General features: G+C 53.7%; 2 protein-coding genes and 1 pseudogene across 6 annotated transcripts; 2 read left to right on the top strand and 1 right to left on the bottom strand.

Moving 5' to 3' along the window:
- Positions 1–6: 6 nt before the first annotated feature.
- On the top strand, positions 7–4,826 carry LOC120667910 (annotated as a pseudogene).
- A 2,198-nt stretch (positions 4,827–7,024) lies between these two features.
- LOC120666237 (L-type lectin-domain containing receptor kinase SIT2-like) lies at positions 7,025–13,714 on the top strand. 5 transcript variants are annotated; one of them, XM_039946021.1, is made up of 4 exons: positions 7,025–7,681; positions 7,772–8,420; positions 9,170–9,296; positions 10,349–13,714. In XM_039946021.1, exon 4 carries the CDS (start codon positions 11,488–11,490, stop codon positions 13,486–13,488), a length of 2,001 nt encoding a protein of 666 aa, XP_039801955.1. In that variant the 5' UTR covers positions 7,025–7,681; positions 7,772–8,420; positions 9,170–9,296; positions 10,349–11,487; the 3' UTR covers positions 13,489–13,714. The 5 variants fall into 5 exon arrangements, with proteins under 5 accessions (XP_039801955.1, XP_039801958.1, XP_039801957.1 ...); XM_039946024.1 differs by having other exon boundaries at positions 7,025–8,159; positions 8,250–8,420; XM_039946023.1 differs by having other exon boundaries at positions 7,025–8,159; positions 8,244–8,420.
- Positions 8,853–11,236, bottom strand: LOC120666236 (L-type lectin-domain containing receptor kinase SIT2-like). Its single transcript, XM_039946019.1, has one exon. It carries the CDS (start codon positions 11,199–11,201, stop codon positions 9,156–9,158), a length of 2,046 nt encoding a protein of 681 aa, XP_039801953.1. The 5' UTR covers positions 11,202–11,236; the 3' UTR covers positions 8,853–9,155.
- Positions 13,715–22,662: the final 8,948 nt, after the last annotated feature.

Below are 22,662 nucleotides of genomic sequence, written 5' to 3'. Positions count from 1 at the left end.
GCAGCAATGGCCAGAACGGCGGGCGGCGGCGACGACGACGACGGCCCGCCGCCAGCCTACGCCGCGCAGCGCGGGCCCCGGCGCGACCCGCGGCTCAAGGACCTTGGCATCTCCTGCATGCTCAACACCGAGGTCGCCGCGCTGCTGGCCGTGATCCGGCGCCGGCCGGACCCCTACTCGTACCTCCCGCCGGCCGTGGCCGCCGCCGAGGAGGCCACCTTCGCTGGCCTGATCAGCTCCCTCAAGGCCCTCCGCGGCCTCCTCTTCCAGCCCCGGCACGGCGCGTGGCGCTGCTCCGACCCGTCCACGTACCTGACGCCGTTCCTGGACGTGGTCCAGAGCGAGGAGGCGCCCCCGGCGGCCACCGGCGTGGCGCTCTCCTCCGTGCTCAAGATCCTCCGCATCGACGTGTTCGACGAGTGCTCCCCGGGCCGTGCACGCCATCCTCGCCGCGCTCACCAACTGCCGCATGGAGCGCTTCGCCGACACCGGCGCCGAGGAGGCCGTGCTCCTGCGCGTGCTGCAGGTGCTCGCCGCGCTCCTCCGCGCCCGCGCTGCGCCGCTGCTGTCGGACAGCTCCGTCTGCACCGCCGTCTACACGTGCAGACGTGCTTCCAGATCGTGCAGCACGCCGCCGGCAGCCGCGGCAGCGAGCTCCTCCAGCGCACGGCGACGACCCCGCGGCACTCGGCGGCGGCTCGGGCGCCGGCTTCGGCGCGCGGTGCATGGTGGACGTCTTCAGCTTCCTCTGCTCGCTGCTGCTCAACGCGTCGGACATGGTGGTCATGACGGACGGACAGGGCGCCTTCACCTCCGAGGAGGACGTGGTGCTCTTCGCGCTGGTGCTCGTCAACTCCGCCGTTGAGCTCGGCGGCGAGGCCATCGGCAAGCACGCCAAGCTCCTGCGCCTCATCCAGGACGACCTCTTCTACCACCTCATCCACTACGCCACCGAGTACAGCCCGCTGGTCCTCTCCATTATCTGCAGCACGGCGCTCAACCTCTACCACTTCCTCCGCCGGTGAGACACCTTATGCTTGCTGGCTGCTCCGTTATTCAAATCCTCTTCAATTTGGTCAAAATTTAGTGAAATTTTGGTCGAAATTCGTTGACATCAGAATCAATCCCCACCGCCACCACCACCAGGTTCCTGAAGCTCCAGCTTGAGGCCTTCTTCATGTTCGTGCTGCTCCGCATGTGCGGCGGCGCCAACGGCCCGCAGCTGCAGGAGGTGGCGGTGGAGGGGCTCATCAGCTTCATCCGGCAGCCGACGTTCGTGATCGAGATGTACGTCAACTACGACTGCGACCCGCTGCTGCGCAACGTGTTCGAGGAGGTCGGCAAGCTGCTGTGCAAGGCGGCGTTCCCGGCGGCGCCGGGCCCGATGACGCCGGTGCAGCTGCAGGCGTTCGAGGGCCTCGTCAGCATGATCACCACCATCGCCGACAACGTCGAGGTGGACAAGGCCCCCGACCACGACGCGTACGCCGTCGACGTGTCCGAGTTCCGCCTGTTCTGGACCGAGCGCTAGGACTCCTCCGGCGGCGGCGCCGGCATCGAGAGAGAAACGTGGGTGGACTTCGTGCGCAAGCGCAAGCTGCGGAAGAAGAAGGTGGCCATCGCGGCGAATCGCTACAACCGGGACCAGAAGAAGGGCGTGGAGTTCCTGAAGCTGTGCCACCTGGTGCCGACGCCGCCGGAGCCCGGAGCATGGCCTACTTCCTCCGCTACTCGCCGGGGCTGGACAAGAACAAGATCGGCGAGTTCCTGGGCGACCCCGACGAGTTCAACCTCAAGGTCCTCAAGGAGTTCACCGAGACGTTCGACTTCACCGGCGCCATCCTCGACACGGCGCTGCGCACATACCTGGAGACGTTCCGGCTGCCCGGCGAGTCCCAGAAGATCCAGCGCATCCTCGAGGCCTTCTCGGAGCGCTTCTTCGAGCAGCAGACCAACCTCCACAACCCGCAGGTGAAGAAGAAGATGTCGGAGGAGGACTTCATCCGGAACAACCGCGCCATCAACGACAAGAAGGACCTGCCGCGGGAGTAGCTCTTCCACTCCATCTCCACCAACGCCATCACCGTCTTCAGCACCTCGGCGGCGGCGGCGGCGGAGATGACGCCCAGCCGCTGGGCCGACCTGGTCAAGCGCTCCCGCGCCATGGAGCCCATCACGCCCTGCGACTTCAAGCACAAGCTCAGCCGGGAGGTGTTCGTCGCCGTCTCGGGCCCCACGTCGCCACGCTCGCGGCCATCTTCGACGGCGCCGACGACGAGGAGACGCTCAACCAGTGCGTCGAGGGGCTCGTGCCCGTGGCGAGCATCGCGCGGTACGGGCTGGAGGACGTGTTGGACGAGCTCCTCTGCTGCCTCTGCAAGTTCACCACGCTGCTCAACGCCTCAACCCCTACGCCACCACGGAGGAGACGCTCTTCACCTTCAGCAACGAGCTCAAGCCGCGGATGGCCACGCTCGCGCTCTTCACCATCGCCAACCGCTTCGGCGAGTTGGTGCGCGGCGCCTGGAAGAACGTCGTGGACTGCTTGCTGAAGCTCAAGCGGCTCAAGCTGCTGCCGCCGGCGGTGATCGACCCGGACGGCGGCGGCGGCTCCTCTGAGCGCCCTGGGGGGCAGGGGCACCGCCACCGGGCGTCGACCTCGGACGCCGGCGGCGGCGTCATCTTCCCCCCCACGCACCGCGGCGCCGGGACCAGCCGGCACGTGTCGGGCATGATCGGCCGCTTCTCGCAGTTCCTGTCGCTCGACTCCGGCGGCGAGTCGCTGCTCTCCGTCGGCAGCGAGTTCGAGAACAACCTCAAGATCATCCAGCAGTGCCAGGTCGGGGCCATCTTCAAAGAGAGCGGCAAGCTGCCCGACGAGGCGCTCCAGAACCTCGGGCGGGCGCTCATCTTCGCCGGCGGCGGCAAGGGTCATAAGTTCAGCACGCCCATCGAGGAGTAGGAGACCGTCGGCTTCTGCTGGGACCTCTTGGCGCTCCTCGCATCGGCCAATCTCCACCGCTTCGCCACCTTCTGGCCGCCGCTCCTCGACTGCTTCAACGCCGTGTCGCAGCTGCCGCTCTTCTCGTCGTGCCCCTTCGCCGAGAAGGCCATCGTGGCGCTCTTCCGTGTCGCCGTGCGCCTGCTCTCGACGGCGGCGGCGGCGCCGCCGCGCGCCGTCGACACCCGCGTCTCCGAGGAGCTCATCTTCAAGTCCATTAACATGATGTGGAAGCTGGACAAGGAGATCCTGGACACCTGCTGCGAGGCCATCTCGGAGAGCATAGTGAGGCTGCTCACAGACGGAGCACGCCGGCGGCGTGCAGACGCCGCTGGGCTGGAAGACGCTGCTCCACCTGCTCACCGTCACGGGGCGCCACCCGGAAACGTTCGACCAGTCCGTGGCGGCGATGGTCAAGCTCATGAGCGACGGCGGCGCGCACGTCACGCGCTTCAATTACGCCGCCGTCATCGAGGCCGCCTTCGGGTTCGCCGCGCTCTAAGATCAGCCCGCTGGACTAGAGCTGAGACTTGGCCGTGCCGTGCCGGCCCGTCCCGTCCTCTCGTGTCTCGTGCCGTGTCGGGTTTTGATTTTTAAGACACGATCGGCACATCGTACCGTACCGTGCTGGCACGATAAGTCTATTATCAAGCCTAAGCATGGCCCATGGCACGCCGGCACGCCTTCGTGTCGTGCCGGCCCTCCGGATACTTACAATTGGATTTATATGCATCGATATAGAAATATTATTATTGCAATTAAAAAGCACATAAACTATCCATGGTATGAAAATTATATGATTTTCTTGAATGAATAATATTTTATTTCATGATTATTGTTAATTAGAAAGGAAGATTAACTGTCATAATAGTACAAGGGGCTACGTAATGGCCGATGGGCTGTTTTCGTGCCGTGCGGGTCGTGCCATATAGCCCGTCGTGCTGAAATTATAGGCACGGCACGGCCCAAAATATTTCGTATCGTGCCGTGCTTTGGGTTGTGCCAAATGATCGTGCCGCAGCCCGCCCAAAAATGGCACGGCCCGAGTCCCAGCTCTACGCTGGACGTGAGCACCAGGATCCTCGAGCTCATGGCCGAGTCCGTCAACTGGCTCATCCAGTGGCACAAGTCCGGCTACTCCGACCCCGGGAACAGCGCCGGCTTCAGCGGCGGCGGCAGCAGCAGAGCGCCGTCGGCGGCGTCGGTGGAGGACGCGTCGCGGATGGGCAACCTGGCGGCCAACATGTTCATCAAGCTCGCGGAGGCGCTGCGCAAGACGAGCCTGGTACGGCGCGAGGAGGTCCGGTGCCAGTCCGTGTTCGAGCTCGGGCGCGCCTTCAACCTGGCGGCGGCGGGCGACCTCGACCTGGGCCCGGCGGGGTGCCTGGCCTGCTTCAACCTCGTCATCTTCGCCATGGTGGACGACCTGACGGAGAAGACGCTCGAGTACTCGCGGCGCGAGGGCGCGGAGCGGGAGACGCGGAGCATGGAGGGCACGCTGGCCGCCGCCGCCGAGCTGCTGGGCGACGTCTTCGTGCTGCTGCTGCCGACGTTGGCGCAGGCGCCGGGGTTCCGGACCTTCTGGCTCGGCGTGCTGCGGCGGATGGACACGTGCGTCAAGTGCGACCTCGCCGCGGGCGGCGGCGCCGGGGTGATGCAGGAGCTCGTGCCGAGGATGCTCAAGCGGATGATCATGGAGATGAAGGCCAAGGAGGTGCTGGTGCCGAGGGAAGGCGACGAGCTCTGGGAGATCACGCACATCCAGATCCAGTGGATCGCGCCCGCCGTCAAGGACGAGCTGTTCCCTGACTGTCTGAGTAGCTAGCAACCAGCTCCAATCCTCAACCATTAACAGGAAGAGATGCATATAGTAGGATTAAGCCCAAATTGTGATAAATAAACTGCATCGAAATTTCTGGTATTATTGTAATGGATTTTGGTTGATTCGAATCACGCTGGAATAGCTAAGGAACAATTTTTCAGGGGAACTTAATCAAGTATACAACATATACTACGATTTTTTCCAGAGGCTTTAACATTAAACCAAATTCACAAATTACCGAACACGAAAATGCCATTCACTCAAATTGCAACTTCCCGGGTTACAGTTGGATCGCCGTTTCTTTTCTGCCGTTCACATCGGATGTTTGACCGGACGTCGGAAAGAATTTTTGGACGCTAATAAAAAAACTAATTTCATAACTAGTCTGAAAATGATAAGACAAATCTTTTAAGCTTAACTAATTCGTCATTAGTATATGTGAATTATTGTACCACTTATGACTAATCATAAATTAATTAGGCTCAAAAAATTCGTCTCGTAAAGTTATCACAATCTATGTAACTAGTTATTTTTTATTATTATATTTAATACTCTATGCATGTATCTGAACATTTGATGTGATTGGCGAAAATTTTTGGGTGGCGCGTGAGGAAGGCAAACTAGCTGGCTGCCGTGGAGGGAGCAGCGAGCGGCCGAGTGAGGCCAGCGAGGTAAGCGCGGGGGGGGGGGGGGGGGGGGGGGGAGCTTTGTACCAGAGCCTAATGGTGTTCGTAGGAGTAAGAGCATCTCTATAATGACTTGACTATTAAGAGCATCTCTATAATGACTTGACTATTTTAAGATAGCAAAATGCTGAAAAAAATTGGATCCAATAGCCTCTCCAAAATCATCTCCTTGCCATCCAACTCGGTATGCAGCCCCCCGCACTGCTTTTTTTCCCGGACAGACGCCGCTCGCGATCCACCTCCTGTGGTCCCACGCGCCCTCCCGCGCAGCTCCCGAAGCTCACGGAGAAGGGTGAATGGCATCCTCCCCGGCGGAGCTGGTGGCGGCGGGCAACCGGATGCCGTCGCCGGCCACATCACATCAAATTTTCGCCACAAGGTCACCAACGCTCTGCTCGAACCGACCGTCCTTTAGCTGGTGGCCGCCGCGCCGGCGCCGAACAGGCGCCTCTTCAGGTGCAAGGGCTGCCCCTGCTCCCCTCGGTGCTAGGACTACGCCGCCAGCCCCGTGTGCGAGGGCGAGATGACGGTGGAGGTGCAGCTCGTGGAGCCCCACGGTGCCGCGAAGCCTGCCGAGGCGGCGCGCGACGTCGTGGCCAAGAACTGGAAGGTGCTGTCGTGTTCTCCTACGGGGACGCCATGGAGGGCCGTGGCAGCAGAGCTCGCGCCCGGCGGCGGTGGCTTCCGCGCGGTGCCGGCCCGTGGACTGACAGCACAAGCAGGAGCTCGACGAGAGGGAGGAACAGGAGGGAGGTGATTTGGAGAGCCTATTTGGAGAGGCTGTTGGTTTCTATACCGTTTTGAAAAGCTTTTATTGTTTTAGCTAGTCTTTTAGATCTTCATTTAGCTAGAATTTTTAGCTAACCTCTTGAAGATGCTCTAAGATTAGGAGAGCAAATGCCGGGCAGGCTCCTCGGAGCCGGTCAGTGAGTCCGGTCGAGTCTTAGCGTAGATGCAGCTGCTGCTGGAACAACTAATGTACCTCCACCACCACCACCTGATGAATCCAACCCCTCTCTCATCAGTGCAGTGGTGCTTCGAATCTCAATCCGACATCAATTCGGTCAGCAGGAATGTTTCCAGCAAGCTCACTCGAAAAATGTCAATGTTTTTTTTTAAAGGCAAAAATGTCGATGTTCTCTGAGTCATTGCTAGTCAAACAGGACTTGTTTAGTTGCGGCCTGTAAATTTTTTTAAATAGAATTTTTTCACATTTAAAATATTAAATTTAAATTAATTACAAAATTCCTCTGTAAACTACGAGACGGATTTACTAAGACTATGATTTAGTTAGGGTCATTAAATTCGTCTTGTAATTTACAGATAAACTATGCCATTAGTTTTTTATTTCGTCCAGATTTAATACTCCGAGATTTCATTTGATGTGATAATTTTGAAATTTTGAATTTTGCGTCAAGGGGTAAAAGAGACGATCCGAATTCACTGGAATTCACAGCGAATCCACTGCGATCCGATCCGTGGCACCTCTGCGAGAGGGGGCTGCGCCTCATTCGACAGCAATGAAACATGGCGGCGGTGCCACCATGCCGCCGCCGCCGCCAGGCCGCGCGCTCCTGACCGCCGGCATCCCTCGCTGCGAGGCAGCCAGGCTGCTCCATGGGCTGCTTCTCCTTGGTAGGCCCCGCTCACCGCGGTTGCCCTCGCCGCTGCATCCTCGTCTCGTCGTCCGGCCCGCTCCCGAACGCCTTCACGGCGTCCTCGCAGGTCAGGTCCGGCGTGACCCCGCGAACACTCCGAAGAAGGGATCCAGGCGCGCTCTCTTCCTATGGGGAAAGGTTGGTACTGGGTGCTGCTGCTGCATTGCTTGATGCGGATGGGGATCTTTGCAGGGTAGGGAGATGCCAGGAGGCTGTTCGATGAAATGTCTGCAAGGAACACGATGCTAGGGACTGGGACTGCTGTGGCGGGCAAGGACCTCCGTAGCGGGAGCAGAGCATGGTGACTGCAGGGCAGGTGCTGGAGGGGATGCTGGAGAAAAGCCGGTCTGCCCGGACAGGATTGTGAGCAGCTGGAACAAGATGGTTTCTGAGTGCTAGCAGGACTCCAAGTTTCCAACCTGACGCTCTGACAATGACTGTGTTGACGGTTGCGTGCTCAAAGCTCAGATCATTGTCATTTGCTCAACAAGCGCATTTTAATTGCTGCATTGAGGTGAACTGTTGTGTGCAGAATTCTTTGGTCCATGTTTAGCTATGTATGCCATGTGCAGCCTTGTCAGTGAACCTCGTTTCTTGTTTGTAGAAACATACCTAGAGGATTCAGTGTCAGATTGCGATGGTTGATTTGCGGAAGTCCTGCCTAGTGGACAGAAATGGAATCAGGCTGCATTAATTTTTCATGAATGGAAGAGAATAAAAGGCTCATGGTCATTGGTCATAGACGACTTGACCGTCTTCTGTTGGAAGTATTGCCATGTTTAATGAGTTTGCAGCAAGAGAACTCATTATGATCAGGCCTTGGAATCCTTGCAAGTGGCAACTATGTTCCTTGCAAACAAGCTATGGTCGGTGATCAGGTGCTTTTGAGCAGTTGTGATGATCTATGAAAGCAAAGAGGATTAAGGAATAGCTGATTGCAGGCTTGCCGCTGGGTTGAAGGAAGTGAACGGTATTTGGGTTCTTTATGACAGGTGTTGACTCCAATTTTATCGAGACCTACATTATCTTGGAGCTTTCGTCAGTGTAACTAAATTAAGATTGGTTTTCCTGTGAAGGAGTAGAGAGGGGGTTTCCTCTTAATGCTGGATGTTGTTATACGAAATGAACGAACAAGACAGTTACGAAGAAGATTGTATACCAGCATTGTGTCAATGACATGCTTCTAGACTGCGTGCCAGATATGGACTTCAACTCATTTGCTGGTAACCTGAATTCGGCTCAGAGTTTTGCTGGTAACTTTTTAGCTTGTAGGCAATTAATTTTTATTTTTCTATCTTGTAGGCTTATGATGTATTTAGCCAAGTAGTTTCGTAGTCCTGACTGATCCTCTAAATATAGTTAGCTGTAATGTTACTCACTGGTACGACCGAGGTTATGTTTCTACAGAAAGAAGCTGCAGCAGTGTGCCACAAATATGAAACCTGATAAGAACCGACACATGAATCCAACATAACAAAAACGGTTTAGCTAGATGTCAGAGATCACTAAAGCTTACCTTACACATTGATTTAGGGCACATGTGGAGTCAAATTAGTGTATGCATGCGACCAATGTTACATCTGGAGCCTGATGAGTCCCTGTTTGGTTACATCCTTTCTAATGAAAAAAAACTGTAGTTTGGTGACATCCTTTCTAATGAAAAAAAAAACTGTAGTAGAGCAGTCTGATAGTGAGCTCAGATGCTTTGGATGTACAAGAATATATATTCTGTTACGGTTATATCATAGGCCTGATTTAAGATCCACATGACAAGTATTCAAATAGTGCAAATTACTAGATTCCTAGCATACAGTATTTCTAGTTTCTGTATCTGGAAATTACTATAACTTACATATTGTTTACTACGTTGCAAGAAATTGATTATATTTATTTTGGTACAACATTGTTTCTTAACAAAATAGTTGCATTTGCATATCAAGCTCATGACCAATTTAACTAAATTTACAATACATGACCTGATTCTTATTTCACCTTCCTCCAGAAAGACCTGTTGTAGATGTTGCCACTGAGGGACAGGGCAGTACCTGCTCATTGAAGTCTTCATCTTTATTTGCATCGGTGGTCAAGAAACTTGGCAGGAAGTCTGGGATGGGTGTATCCTTTAGTAGGTACTGCATTACTAATCGCATGCAAGGTCTTTTCTTGGGTAATGAGTGGGTGCATATGAGACCAAGTTTGAGGACTAGCTCTAGCTCCTCAGGCTCATATTCTTCTGGTAACCTTGTATCGACAGCATCAATGATTGAACCACTTTGCCAGGCGTTGAGGACCCAATCTGCTAGTAGCAATGTCTCCCCATCGGCTTTCACCTCTATTGGCCGCTTTCCACTTACCACTTCCAATAAAAATATGCCAAATGCATACACATCAGTCGCCTTGGTCGCCTTCCCATGTCTACCCAGCTCTGGAGCAATGTAACCCCAGGTGCCTGCCACATGTGTGGTATGTGCATCAGATTCATGGTTGTGCAGTCTTGCAAGGCCAAAGTCACCTAACCTCCCATTCATTTCATCATCAAGGAGAATATTGCTTGTCTTAACATCTCGATGGATGACTACCTGCTCCCAGTCCTCATGCAAGTACAACAGGCCAGATGCTACCCCTTTGATGATGCAAAGCCTTTGAGCCCAAACTAGAATTGGTTTGTCTGTATTATGCAAGTGTGAATCAAGGCTGCCATTAGGCATATAGTCATAGACTAAAAGGAGCTCCTGCTTATGAAGACAGTAGCCGATCAATTGGACAAGGTTACGGTGGCGAAGGTGACCAAGAATTTCAATCTCAGCCATGAACTCCTTCATACCCTGCTTCGACTCTGGAGAGACCCGTTTGATTGCAATGCTCTGCTTAGAGAGACCCAGCACACCCTTATAGACTTTCCCAAATCCACCTTCCCCAAGGATCATTTTTTTGTTGAACCTGATGGTGGCAGAACTTAGCTCTTTATATGTGAAAGATGGCAACCCACACTCAATTTCATACATACCATGTCCAAAGTTTCCCTTCATCCAAGACTTGACGTTGTAAGAAACTAGAACAATGGAAACAACTAATGCAACGGTAACCAAAGTGGCTGTTGGTAGGAGTACACTCAAATGAATGCCCATGCCCATGTGCTTATTGTTGCTGATGCGATCCTGTTTTTGTTTGTTTTCTACAGGAAGACCTGCCAGTACTTGATTCAGAGCAGTTCTGTTCAGTAGTGGAGCTTTTCCATTTAACATGAAACTCCAGCCAATAACATAAAGACTGCAATCGGTTTGACCAATTGCAGAAAACCCAGCATATACTAAGTCAGAGTCTGATATCAAAGATGAGAGATTGACACTGAATGAAAACTGTGGCAGAGATTGGGGTTTGGTCAAGTGGAACTCGTCAAATTCCTCTAGGGTGATGTTTAGCTTTTGCAACTGGCTATCGTATTCCACCCACACTTGCATTGGTTTACCAGTGCTAAGTTCACTGCTTTCAAACCTGGTATTGGACCTGTAGAAGTTTTTGATCAGGGAGTCAACAAAGACCATGCTTTTGACCTCTATATCGATATGGTTCTCGCCAATACCACTGAACTCGACGGCAAAGAAGAATTGATCATCAGGCTTAGAGTTGTTACCAACTTTGCCAGGGGGTCCTATATACTGACCTGATGAGTTGTACATATGATGCAACTCCATGGTGGAGGAGAGCAGGAAGGTCATGCCAGAAGTTTCCAGAAGGTCCATGGTGGCATCAGTGATGGCAAACACGAAGGTTGTTGAGAAGGAGGCTCCACCATCACCAGTGCTGGCGTTATCACTGCTGAAATTGAGAGGCTTGCTGTAGAAAGCACTCCCTTGTTCACTGGAAATACCTTGGGTGAGCCGTATAGCTTGGCCTGTGACAGATGCTTGGCCATCAAGCTTCAGATTGGCCGTGGAGAAACCGTTGAAGATTTGTTGGTCTGTGTTGGCACTCAGTGTGGAAGCATAGTGATTAGCAACAATGGCGAGGAGGAGAAGCATATGGTTACTCATATCTGCAGCTGAGTTAAATGAATATTGGAGTAGGAAAGTTAACAAGTGCAGCTCCAATCTAACAGAAAAGAAAGAGGTCAGGTACAACGAAGTGGGATCCAAGCCATGTAACAGTGAGTGGTAGAGTATTTCCAGGTCTGTCACTGTCCATCTTGTCTAGAAGATATTTCCACTAGTTTGGCACGAGTTGACTGACTTTCCCTATAGGCACTTATTTGGCTTCTATTTCGACCTGCCCTCTTATAGATGGTGCAATATTAACTTGCTTGCTTAGTTGCTTGGCAGCATGGCTCCTTTCGCATGGCGACCTTACCTCCCCATCCTCGTCTTCCTCTGCCTTACTGCTGCACACCTCCATGCTTCTGAGGTCATCCCTGGTACAGATGAACTTGTCTACAATGGTTTTTTCAAGGCTGATCTAAATCTTGATGGCCGTGCTTTGTTGATAAATGATGATCTGCTGAGTTTAACCAATATGCCAGATGGAACAAGCGGCCATGCCTTTTGCAGCTACCCTCTCAGTTTTCAGAAAATCCCTGGTGGTTCTATCTCCTCTTTCTCTACAACCTTTGTGGCCACCATAGGCTTTCGGCGGTATAAAGGCCATGGGCTTGCCTTCATGCTTTCTTCTACAAATGATATATCTGACAACTCAGCTGGTCAGTTCCTAGGCCTTCCCAGTTCTAGCTCAGATAATCATGTTTTCTTCGCAGTTGAACTTGACACTGTCCTAAACCCAGAGTTTAAGGACATTGACAACAACCATGTTGGGATCAATGTTGACAGCTTGCTCTCAGTCGAATCCCATACTGCTGGCTTCTATGACTCCAGTGGTGACTTCAAAAGTATTGAGCTCAGAAGCGGAAAGCCGGTGCAAGTGTGGGTGGAGTACGATAGCAATTCTTACCGCCTGAATGTCACCTTAGCACTTTATTCCATGCCTAAACCTGAACTACCTTTGCTATCAACCCCCTTGAATCTCTCCTCCCTGTTGTCACTCAGTTCATTGTATGCTGGCTTTTCTGCAGCAAGTGATAAATTGACATCCGACCACTACGTTCTTGGGTGGAGTTTCACGCTAGATGGAGAGGCACAACCACTTGACTACTCTCAGTTGCCATTAGGATTACTTAAGGATCTTAAACACCATTCCCGCTTTCAATACTTGGGCAGAATGACCATTTTAGGAGCCCCAACGATTATACCAGCTGTTGTTCTAATTGTACTTGCTGTTCTTATTTGCCACTATCTGAGGAACCGAAAGGAGGATAAGGAGTTCGAAATAATGTGTGGGCCACCATCTTTCACTTACAAAGAGCTATTCACTGCAACTGATGGATTCAACGACAGGATGCTACTTGGGAAAGGAGGATTTGGAAGGGTGTACGAAGGGGTGCTGTCTAACTCTGCGCATAGCATTGCGATCAAGCGGGTATCTCCAGAGTCAAAGCAGGGAAAGAGGGAGTTCATGGCCGAGATCGCCATCCTTGGCCGTGTTCGCCACCGCAACCTTGTACAGCTGCTTGGCTACTGCCGGTACAAGAAGGAGCTGCTGTTGGTCTACGATTGCATGCCAAATGGAAGCCTTGATAAGTACTTGTATGGCAAGGGCAAGCCCGTCCTTGACTGGGCACAGAGGCTTCACATTATCAAAGGTGTAGCTTCTGGGCTCTGTTACCTCCATGAGGACTGGGAGCGTGTCATCATCCATAGAGACATCAAGGCTAGCAATGTGCTTCTTGACAACTCCATGAACGGGAGGCTCAGTCACTTCGGCCTTGCGAGGTTCCATGACCATGGAGTTGATGCACACACCACACGTGTGGCAGGAACCTGGGGATACATTGCACCTGAGTTGGCCCGGCTTGGCAAAGCCACCAAGGCAACTGACGTGTTTGCATTCGGTATTTTCATGATCGAGGTGGTCTGCGGAAGACAGCCAATTGGCATGGCTGTTGCTGGAGGTGAGCCTTTGGTGCTTGCAGACTGGGTCCTCAGCATGTGGAAAAGCGGCTCGGTCACTGGAGCTGTAGACCCAAAGTTGGAAGATTACGACCAAGAGGATGCTGAGCTCGTGCTGAAGCTTGGCTTGCTTTGTTCTCACTCACTACCCAAGCTGCGGCCGTCTATGCGTCACGTCATGCTGTACCTGGAAAGAGGCGCAAGATTAAATGAGTTGTCTCCAGCTTCCCTGAGCATTATTGATCCAGACGAGGATAAAGAGATTGACCATGTACTGTGCTCATCTGGAGCCTCGACCATAACAGTTCTCTCTGGGGGGAGGTGATATGTATTGTAGTGGTGTCACTCAAAGAGGGCAAACTGTCTCGTCCACTGTAACACATTGCCATTTTGTTTGGATTAAGTGGAAATTTGTGCCTTTTCCGTGTTATAACTTGTTCTCAAGGACTGTACTGTACTAGTATTTTTTTTTGGATAGCTATGTTAAACTGATATTACCGTATTCAATGGATATTATGTATTATAAAGTTCATCATTTGCCGCGTGGTCAATGATTTACTCCCTTTTTTATTCGATTTTGCAATGGAGTTGCTGCAAATCTATCTAATAATTTCGTGGTTCTGGATCCTTACAAAATTCCAAGTCAAAGTCAAGGTCTCTAAATACGTGTGCTTGTGCTGGATCCTTACATGTGCTCTATTGCAGCTGTGTTTAGGCTTGGATCAACACGAATTTAATGGCTTTGAAAATTCAAAGTCAAGATCTCCGAATACAAACAAAATTTACTGTCGTCACTTGACATGGTCGCTACGATTTGGAATGATGTATACCTGGAAGCCGAAAGGCTCTAGCACATCAATCATTCTAAGAACCGTGCGTCATGGGCTACAATGACAACGAGGGCATTGTGGTCTGACCCCTAATGATGCCAGCAGCACCTTTGGTAATACATTGGTTTGCGTCCATTTTGTATAAAAGTAATTAATACTTCTTCTGAAACGCACAACTGAAGGACAAAGCAATGCAAGCAAATTGTTTAAGCCGCACACGGTGGACCGCAGATCAGTACACTCTACTTCCTGGAACCCTCTTACGCTACAAAATTATAGGCCTGCAATGTTTCGATTTTAAAATCCAACAGTTTGCAGCACTCGTACATGTGGAGCCCTATGGTCTATTCATCAAGAGTTTAAATACAACCCACCTGTATACGTCCACAGTAATCAAATTCTATGGTTATAAAACCGCAAAAAAAAATCCATGGTTTTAAGTGAGCCACGTTCCGAGTCCTAGCGGTCATGGTGTATAATAAGGTAAAAAGAAAACTTGACCGGTGAGGGAAAGACTGCCCTCACAACATTATACTAACAAGAAATTCCAGCAAGCCAGCCGAGAAAAGTCTTGAATCCTGGCTCACCTTATACGGCCGCACCGCAACCTAGGCCAATCACTAGGTTAGTGACCACTGCAACTACCACTGGCATGAGGGCCCAAACCAACCATAGGTGTCATAGGGCCCAAACCAACCATAGGTGTCATAGGCCAGCGCCCCGCCACAATTTTTCGGTTGCCAGCGAAGCGATTTTTTTTCGCTGCCACCAAGATTTGAACCTCAGTTGGTGTCTTCCTCAACAGGAAATAGCTTACCACTACATTATGTTAGATAAGTTTCTGTATTTATCTATCTATACTACTAGATAGGGCTAGGTATAGCCCCCCAGGTGATCTCGACCATAGATGGGATCACACTGAGGTTTTTCTAGCCTCCTGTGGCTGCTTAGGTGTCTATTAAGTGTCTAGAAGCATATTTCATAGAATATGCTTCAGTTGGAGTGTGTGTCTATATATATATATATAGCTAAAATGCAATAAGGTGTATTTGCTATAGCAAATGCATAGGCCCTCCGTCCGTCTACCTGCTGGTCCAGACTCATGCATGCAAAATTAGATGCAGACAACCAGTCACAGCTCATTCCTCCGCCACCCACCAGGAAGCATGTGTGCAGAGAATCTTTTCTTGATTCGTTTTGAAAAAAAATGCAATATCTCCTAAACCATAGCTTCTCTTCCGGATCCGTTTGCACCAGGTTGTTGGAAAAACTATGCTTAACAAACCGAGATCCATGAAGACTATATTTGATGAACTTATTTTTTCAAGTATGTAATTGCAACTTCATTCTACTATAAGTTGCAATCACAGCTACAACACAATTGCAACTTGGCTGTAGCGTAGTTAGCGCTTATTGCAACCACTTAGAATCTAGTTTGCTACTAATGCAACTAGTTACAATCTAGTTGCAAAGCTTAGTGAAAGTTGTTACTCGTTACTACTCAATTACTACTTGTGCAAGCAATTACGAGTTTTTTCTACACTCGCGTGTAGCTACTCTCATACCATCATATGTATGTCCGCATACTCATTTATCACTTTGAGTATGTTCATATACTTATTCTAAGATATTTCAAAGGTATATACAAGAAAAAATTCAAATGCAGCTCTGTTTTTTTAAATATACTATAATTATACCTTAGTATTAGTATATAAAATAAGTATGTCCATATACTCTATGTATGGTCACATACCCAATATATATATCATCATATATATTCTAGTATGAACACATACTCTTCATAAATACTCTTCGTTAGATCAGATACGCCATATATCATGAGATACACATGTGGAAGTAGCTACAAGCGAGTGTAGAAAGGAATTTGCCCTTTTGGCTGAATGGGTTGAGAGAATTCAGATTGTTGGGCCAACAATTGGTATCAAGGGTTTTCTCTCCCCCACCTATCCCTGTCTCCCCCATCTCGTGTTCCCCGCCCCCGCCGCCACCCCTGCTCCCCACGAGATCCAAAGCGCCGCCCCTGTTTTCTCCTCCCACCGGCGACGCCCCTGTTTTCTCCTCCCTCCGCGCGGCCCCTCTACTCGTGCGGCGCGGCGTGGCTGCGCAGCGGCGATGGGCGCGACAGCGGCTCACGTGGGGCCGGGCGAGCTTCGCGCGCAAGGCGTGCACGGCTTTTCCGGCGGGTGGCGTGGAGGGCCCGGAGGCAGGCGCTGCAGCAGCAGGCGTTGCACGGTGCGAATCTAGGCCAAGGAGGCAGTAGCACGGCGGAGGGGGGGAGGGGGCGTAGGAGCTCGTCCAGTGGCTGCGCGTGGCGTGGGCCAGGGGCCCAGCAGCGGTTGCGGGGCAGGCGATGCGCGAGCCTGAGGTGGCGATGCAGGAGCGGCAGCACATGCAGGACACTCGCGTAGGGTGTGAGCGAGCGCGCGAGCTAGCTGTGTTCGCGGTGTCCCGGTCGCAGGATGCTGAGCAGAGGAGCGGGAGTAGGGCAGCTCGGCTCAGGCGTGCGGAGGCAGGTCCTGCAGCGCGGCGAGCGGACTTCACACATGCACTCATGAACAGCACCCTCGCACGCACGCGTCCACACCGGCCGAAGGCCACGCTTTTCGGTTTGGCTGCGCGCACACCACCCCGGCCATGCCGGGCACGCGCAGGCCTGGCAACGTGCCCTTTGGCCGCGCCCTCGCCTCGCTGTTGCCCTGGCGCTGACCGCGCTGCCGCCGAGCTGCCGCAGCGGACCGTGTCACTGCTTGTGCTGCCGCCCTGCCTTGACCCGCCTTGCCTCGCTGTTGACTTCGCCACGACCTCGCCGCGGCCATGGCCACCCTGACCATGCCGTCGTTGCGCTCGTAGGAGGCCACGGCCATGCCCGTGGTCTGCCCTTGCTCGCCGCCATTCCTTTGGAGCCATGCGCCCTTGCCTTGCCTCGCCGCCGCTCGCTGTCGCCCGGACCCGCCGCCGCACCTCCTGGCTTTGCCCTGTTCTGCCTCGGCACGGTGCAGAGGAGACGCGCACACACCTGGTCACACGAGACCGAGCCACTCCAGAACCGGAAGGCGCCCATGGGATCCCGCGGAGGATGACGGGTAGGTCAGAGCTGTCAGCAGGCGGAGAAGAAAAAGAAAAGAAGAAGAGGGAAGAAAGGGGAGTCGGGCCGCTGGCCTAATCCGTCGAGCCCAGAAGGCAAGACGAGTCGAGCCGCAGTTGGGCCTTGAAGCCAGCCTGTTTTCCCTTTTAGCCCAGTCACCAAGTCAAGCCGAGTCGTTAATGGGCTGCCGAGCCGGCCCGATCCTTCTTTGAGCCCAGTTACCCAGCCGCCGCTTTTCTTTTTTCCTTTAACCCGAGCTGACATGCGGGGTCCGCCGGTCAGTGACCCAGTGTCGCTGAGAGGTGGACCCCACCTGGACGTGGTGATTGTTGACCGTCGACTTGGTCAATGTTGACCAAGTCAACGCTGACGTCATGATGACGTCAGTATCCGTTGACCTTGTGCTAACGTCAGCAGGACACGTGGCACTCTCCCGTGCTGCCGCATGTCAGTATGTGTGTTTTTCTTTTTCCAAAAATTATTTATTAATTCTAGAAATTGTTTTAAGCTTCAAAAATTCATAATAAATTAACTAGAGCTCCGAAATTAAGAAACCAGTTTCATAATTCTTCTAAAATCATGCTCCACGCGTTAGAGTAGGTTTTGTTGTGATTTGGATCTTATTTGGATAGTTTTGTGCATTCTTGCACTTTGGCCCCTATAGTAATAGGTAATTAGGAATAGGTCCTGCTGCTGAAGAGAAGACCGACGACCAGGAGTTCTCCGAGGAGACCTCAGGTTCACGCCCATCTATGACTTGAACTTCTATTAGGCATTACTTGCTAGAATTTGCTATTGCTCTATTTGTGTGTGTGAGATAAGTCTGCATGGCCTATTGTTTACCGTATTCCTTGCTCCCCTATGAATCCTTGATTGATTCACGTATGCTTTGGCTACTATGAGAGAATAGGTATGTGAATCATGATATGATAGTCCTGGCATGCATAGCACCCTCGCACGAGGGCCTGAGGTGGCGGCGATGCGTGGGCCCGAGGTGGCGGCGCGGGAGCGGTAGCAGCACACAGGACACTCGCGCAGGGTGTGAGCGAGCGTGCGAGCAGGCTATGTTCACGGTGTCCCGATCGCAGGAGGCGGAGCAGAGGAGCGGGAGTAGGGCAGCTCGGCTCAGGCGTGCGGAGGTGCAGCGCGGGCGCCGAGTGTCAGCAGCTTTTTCCCCGATCTTCCTCGACTTCCCATGGTCGGCTCACGCAGGTCTGCCGGCGGCGCGGATGTGCAGGGCGCGGGCGGTGCCGACCTGGCGGGTGGCACGGATGCAGCGGCCGGCGCGCCACCGACACCTGGTGCCCCTCCACCGTGTGTGGCTTCTCAAGCTTTAGGCCGCTCGCGTGCCACGCATGCCTCCTGCCACGGCTCGAGCGCGTCGCGCTATAGGGTGGCAGACGAGGATGAGGCAGCAGCACGGCGGCGCAGGGCGTGGCGTGCAGAAGCTGCGTGCGAGGAGGAGTGGGCGATGGAGGCGGCGGAGCAGCGACGCGCGGCAAGCTGGGAGCGTAAGCGCGAGGCGCGCGATGCGGAGCGGGTTGCTGCAGCGGCGGCCGAGGCAGCGGCAGAGCTGCGTCGGGTCACGCAGCAGGCTGCGAAGGAGGAGGAAGCGGGGGAGGAGCAGGCGGCAGCAATGCGGAGGCGGTAGAGGCACGCGAGGCACGCATCGCCGAGGCGCGGCGCCAGGTGGCCGATGCCGTGGCGGCCTTACGCGCGGCATTGGCCGCCCCGGAGGCTCCCAGGGAGGACGGTGGCCGTCTGTAACATCCCGTAATTTTTACGAAACATTATAAACTCAAAAAATGTTAATTTTCAAAAACTTTTTGTGTGGATGTGAAAATAGCTGGAATGACTTAAGGTTGTCTTCTTTTTCTCTCTAAATTTCTAGTAAATAAAAAAATTTATACAAGGACAATATTGTTTGTGTGAATTATTCGGATTTATTTGGCGTTATTGAATCTATCTTGTTTTAAAATTGTTTGTTGGATCTTATCCAAATTATTTCGAGTTCGATTGATTGAATTGAGTGGAGTTAAATTTGTTTAAGCCAATCAAATTCAAACTCAAATGCTAACCCAACTAACCAGCCCACTAACCAAACCCACCTATCCAACCAGCCAACCCAGTTCAAACTGGCCCAAACCGACCTGCCTCGACCTCGGCCTGTTTTCCTTTTCCTCTGCCGCCAGCCCGATCCGCTCCTCCCACGCCAACCCGTTACGGCCTGCCTCCGCCTAGCCCGCTAACGCGCTCGACCCGCGCGAGCCAGCCCACGCAGCCCAGGCCATCACCACCTTCCCGTCGCACCCCTTCACCGCTCTCTCTCACCCGCTGACAGGAAGACCCCACCTGCAGCTTTCCCCTCTCCCCTGTTCTTCTCCCTCATGCGGACGACGCCGCGCAGCCCTCCTCACCTGCTCCGCTCCGCCTCGCCCACGCTCGCGCGCCCCTCATCGCTCCACGACAAAGCGAGGAAACGGCCTCGGCTCCGCGCCACGATGCCCTCCACAAATCGCGTTGCCTTGTCCCCTCACTTGCGTGCCAAGTCCCCATCGCAGAGGCCCCGATGCGCGCCACGTTACCCCCCCCCCGCACGCCCCCTCCATGCCGAGCTTTCCATCCTCGGCGTCCGCGCCCAATCGGCAAGCCACGCCAAACCATAATGCCTCCCCTATAAGAACCCCGGCCTCCATCCTTGAACCCTAGCCACTTTCCCCTTTTCCCCCAATCGAGCGCCACAGCCGCCTGGTGAAGGAGTAGAAGGAGGGAGAGGAGAAGAAGGACCGCCACCTCTAGAGCTTCATCACGCCGGCGACCCATACAATGACAACTACGTAGCTGCGTGGCCTTCACAGCGACGCCTAGCCATGGCAACACCTCGTCACAGTGCCGCCTCCTTCTTCCCCAACCCACTCGATAGGACGCCGCCCTCCCTCGCTGTCCAACCTCTCCTTGCTGTCCGGCCTTGCCCGCCGATAAGACCTCCCTAGCCGGCCCTAGGATCCTCTATCCCAACCTTGCTTGCAGGATGCCCAACGCCGTCCTTTCCCTATTCCCCGCCGTTTTCGATCGCCGCCACCATGTTCTCGCCATGGTGTCGCCATGTGTGCGCCGCGACCATGCCGGGCCTCGGCTTCCCGAGTGCCCACGTGCTCTGTCGTTCCGCCGCGCCGCAGCCTCGGCCTTGCTGAGGGTCTGCGCGCGCGCCCCCGGTACCGCCCTACCTTGACCTCGCCGCGACAATGGCTTCCTAGGCGCTCGCACGCACAATGAGCACGCACGCACACGCGCGCTCGCACACGACCGGCCGGCTGCCGTGTTCTGGGCTCTCCCATACACGCGCGAGCCCGAGAACGGCCTTTGCTCGCTCCGCCGCCGGACTTCACACATGCACTCATGCACAGCACCCTCGCACGCACGCGCCCACGCCAGCCGAAGGCCACGCTTTTCGGTTCGGCTGCGCGCACACCACTCCGGCCATGCCGGGCACGCACAGGCCTGGCGACGTGCCCTTTGGACGCGCCCTCGCCTCGCCGTTGCCCTTGCGCTGTCCGCGCTGCCGCCGAGCTGCCGCAGCGGACCGTGTCGCTGCTTGTGCCGCCGCCCTGCCTTGACCCGCCTTGCCTCGCTGTTGTCTCCGCCTCGCCCTCGCCGCGGCCATGGCCACCCTGACCATGCCGTCGTCGTGCTCGCTGGAGGCCACGGCCATGCCCGCGGTCTGCCCCTGCTCGCCGTCGCCCGGACCCGCCGCCGCACCTCCTAGCTTTGCCCTGTTCTGCCTCGGCACGATGCAGAGGAGGTGCGTGGACGCCTGGTCACACGAGACCGAGCCACACCAGAACCGGAAGGGGCCGCACGGGATCCCGCGGAGGATGACGGGTGGGCCAGAGCTGTCAGCAGGCGGAGAAGAAAAAGAAAAGAAGAAGAGGGAAGAAAGGGGAGTCGGGCCGCCGGCCCAATCCGTCGAGCCCAGAAGCCAAGACGAGCCGAGCCGCAGTTGGGCCTTGAAGCCAGCCTGTTTTCCCTTTCAGTCCAGTCACCAAGTCAAGCCGAGCCGGCCCGATCCTTCTTTGAGCCCAGTTACCCAGCCGCCCCTTTTCTTTTTTCCTTTAACCCGAGCTGACATGCGGGGTCCACCGGTCAGTGACCCAGTGTCGCTGATAGTTGGACCCCACCTAGACGTGGACCCCGTTGACCGTTGACTTGGTCAATGTTGACCAAGTCAACGCTGACGTCAGCATCCGCGGACCCGTGCTGATATCAGCAGGACACGTGGCACTCTCTTGTGCTGCCACATGGCAGTCTGTGTGTTTTTCTTTTTCCAAAAATTATTTATTAATTCTAGAAATTGTTTTAAGCTTCAAAAATTCATAATAAATTAACTAGAGCTCCGAAATTAAGAAACCAGTTTCATAATTCTTCTAAAATCATGCTCTACGCGTTAGAGTAGGTTTTGTTGTGATTTGGATCTTATTTGGATAGTTTTGTGCATTCTTGCACTTTGGTCCCTATAGTAATTTGTAATTAGGAATAGGTCCTGCTGCTGAAGAGAAGACCGACGACCAGGAGTTCTATGAGGAGACCTCAGGTTCACGTCCATCTATGACTTGAACTTCTATTAGGCATTGCTTGCTAGAATTTGCTATTGCTCTATTTGTGTGTGTGAGATAAGCCTGCATGGCCTATTGTTTACCGTATTCCTTGCTCCCCTATGAATCCTTGATTGATTCACGTATGCTTTGGCTACTATGAGAGAATGGGTATGAGAATCATGATATGATAGTCCTGGCATGCGTGAGACCCACTTTGTGAGGAGCCAGAGATAGGGCTTTTTAGCAGTGACGAGCAATTGGCCGGGGATGTGAATTGGGCACATCCTAAGGAAGCACCTATGGCGGGTGCAGGAGGAGGAGGGGCGTACCTGTTGTGGTTGCCCCAGGAGAGAGGCAATACCTATTATGGGTGCCTTTGGCGGACCTTTGCGGAGGACTGCGTGAGGAGAGCTTGCCCGGGCTCTTATGGACATATGCGGTAACTAAGATTTGTAGGACTTATCGTGCACGCCACTTACCCACTGTGATGGTGGATCCGGTCCGAGCTAGCTATATGCGTCACTAGACCTGCCAGCAATAGGGTATTGTGCGGAGGGGGGCCGATGCGGGAGTAGCATGGGCCCTGGTAGAACTCCGGATGGCAGGGGGTGGGCCACACAACTTCAGGGCGCCCCAACCACGAGGGGTTGCATCCCAACCTGGGGGGACAGGATGGTACCGTAGCGGTTAGTCTCGCTCTTCGGAGTGCTTCGGTAGGCCGGTGCTTCGGAGTTAGTCAGCTGATCCTTGACTAACGAAGGGGCGAGTGGGTATAGGTGCACAACCCCTGCAGGGTGAAAACTATATGTATAGCCGCGTACTCGGTCATGTACATTTCCTACTCTTTTGGTGCTTTATCTAGAGTAGTAAACCCTCATTTCTACCTTCCTCTAGTCCACTTCCCCCTGTGGAGTCAGTTGAGGTGTAGAGGAGAGAGAGTTCCTGCACCGACCTGGGATGGGTGAGAG

The sequence above is a fragment of the Panicum virgatum genome, chromosome 3N, assembly GCF_016808335.1.
Source record: "Panicum virgatum strain AP13 chromosome 3N, P.virgatum_v5, whole genome shotgun sequence".
Lineage (NCBI taxonomy): Eukaryota > Viridiplantae > Streptophyta > Magnoliopsida > Poales > Poaceae > Panicum > Panicum virgatum.
Note: the sequence above shows the minus strand (reverse complement) of the source record. Positions and strands in the feature narration are given on the sequence as shown.

What these genes read in the sequence shown, in the direction of transcription:
- LOC120666237 (XM_039946021.1), top strand. Translation starts at nt 11,488, where the DNA reads ATGGCTCCTTTCGCATGGCGACCTTACCTCCCCATCCTCGTCTTCCTC.
- LOC120666236 (XM_039946019.1), bottom strand. Translation starts at nt 11,201, where the DNA reads ATGAGTAACCATATGCTTCTCCTCCTCGCCATTGTTGCTAATCACTAT.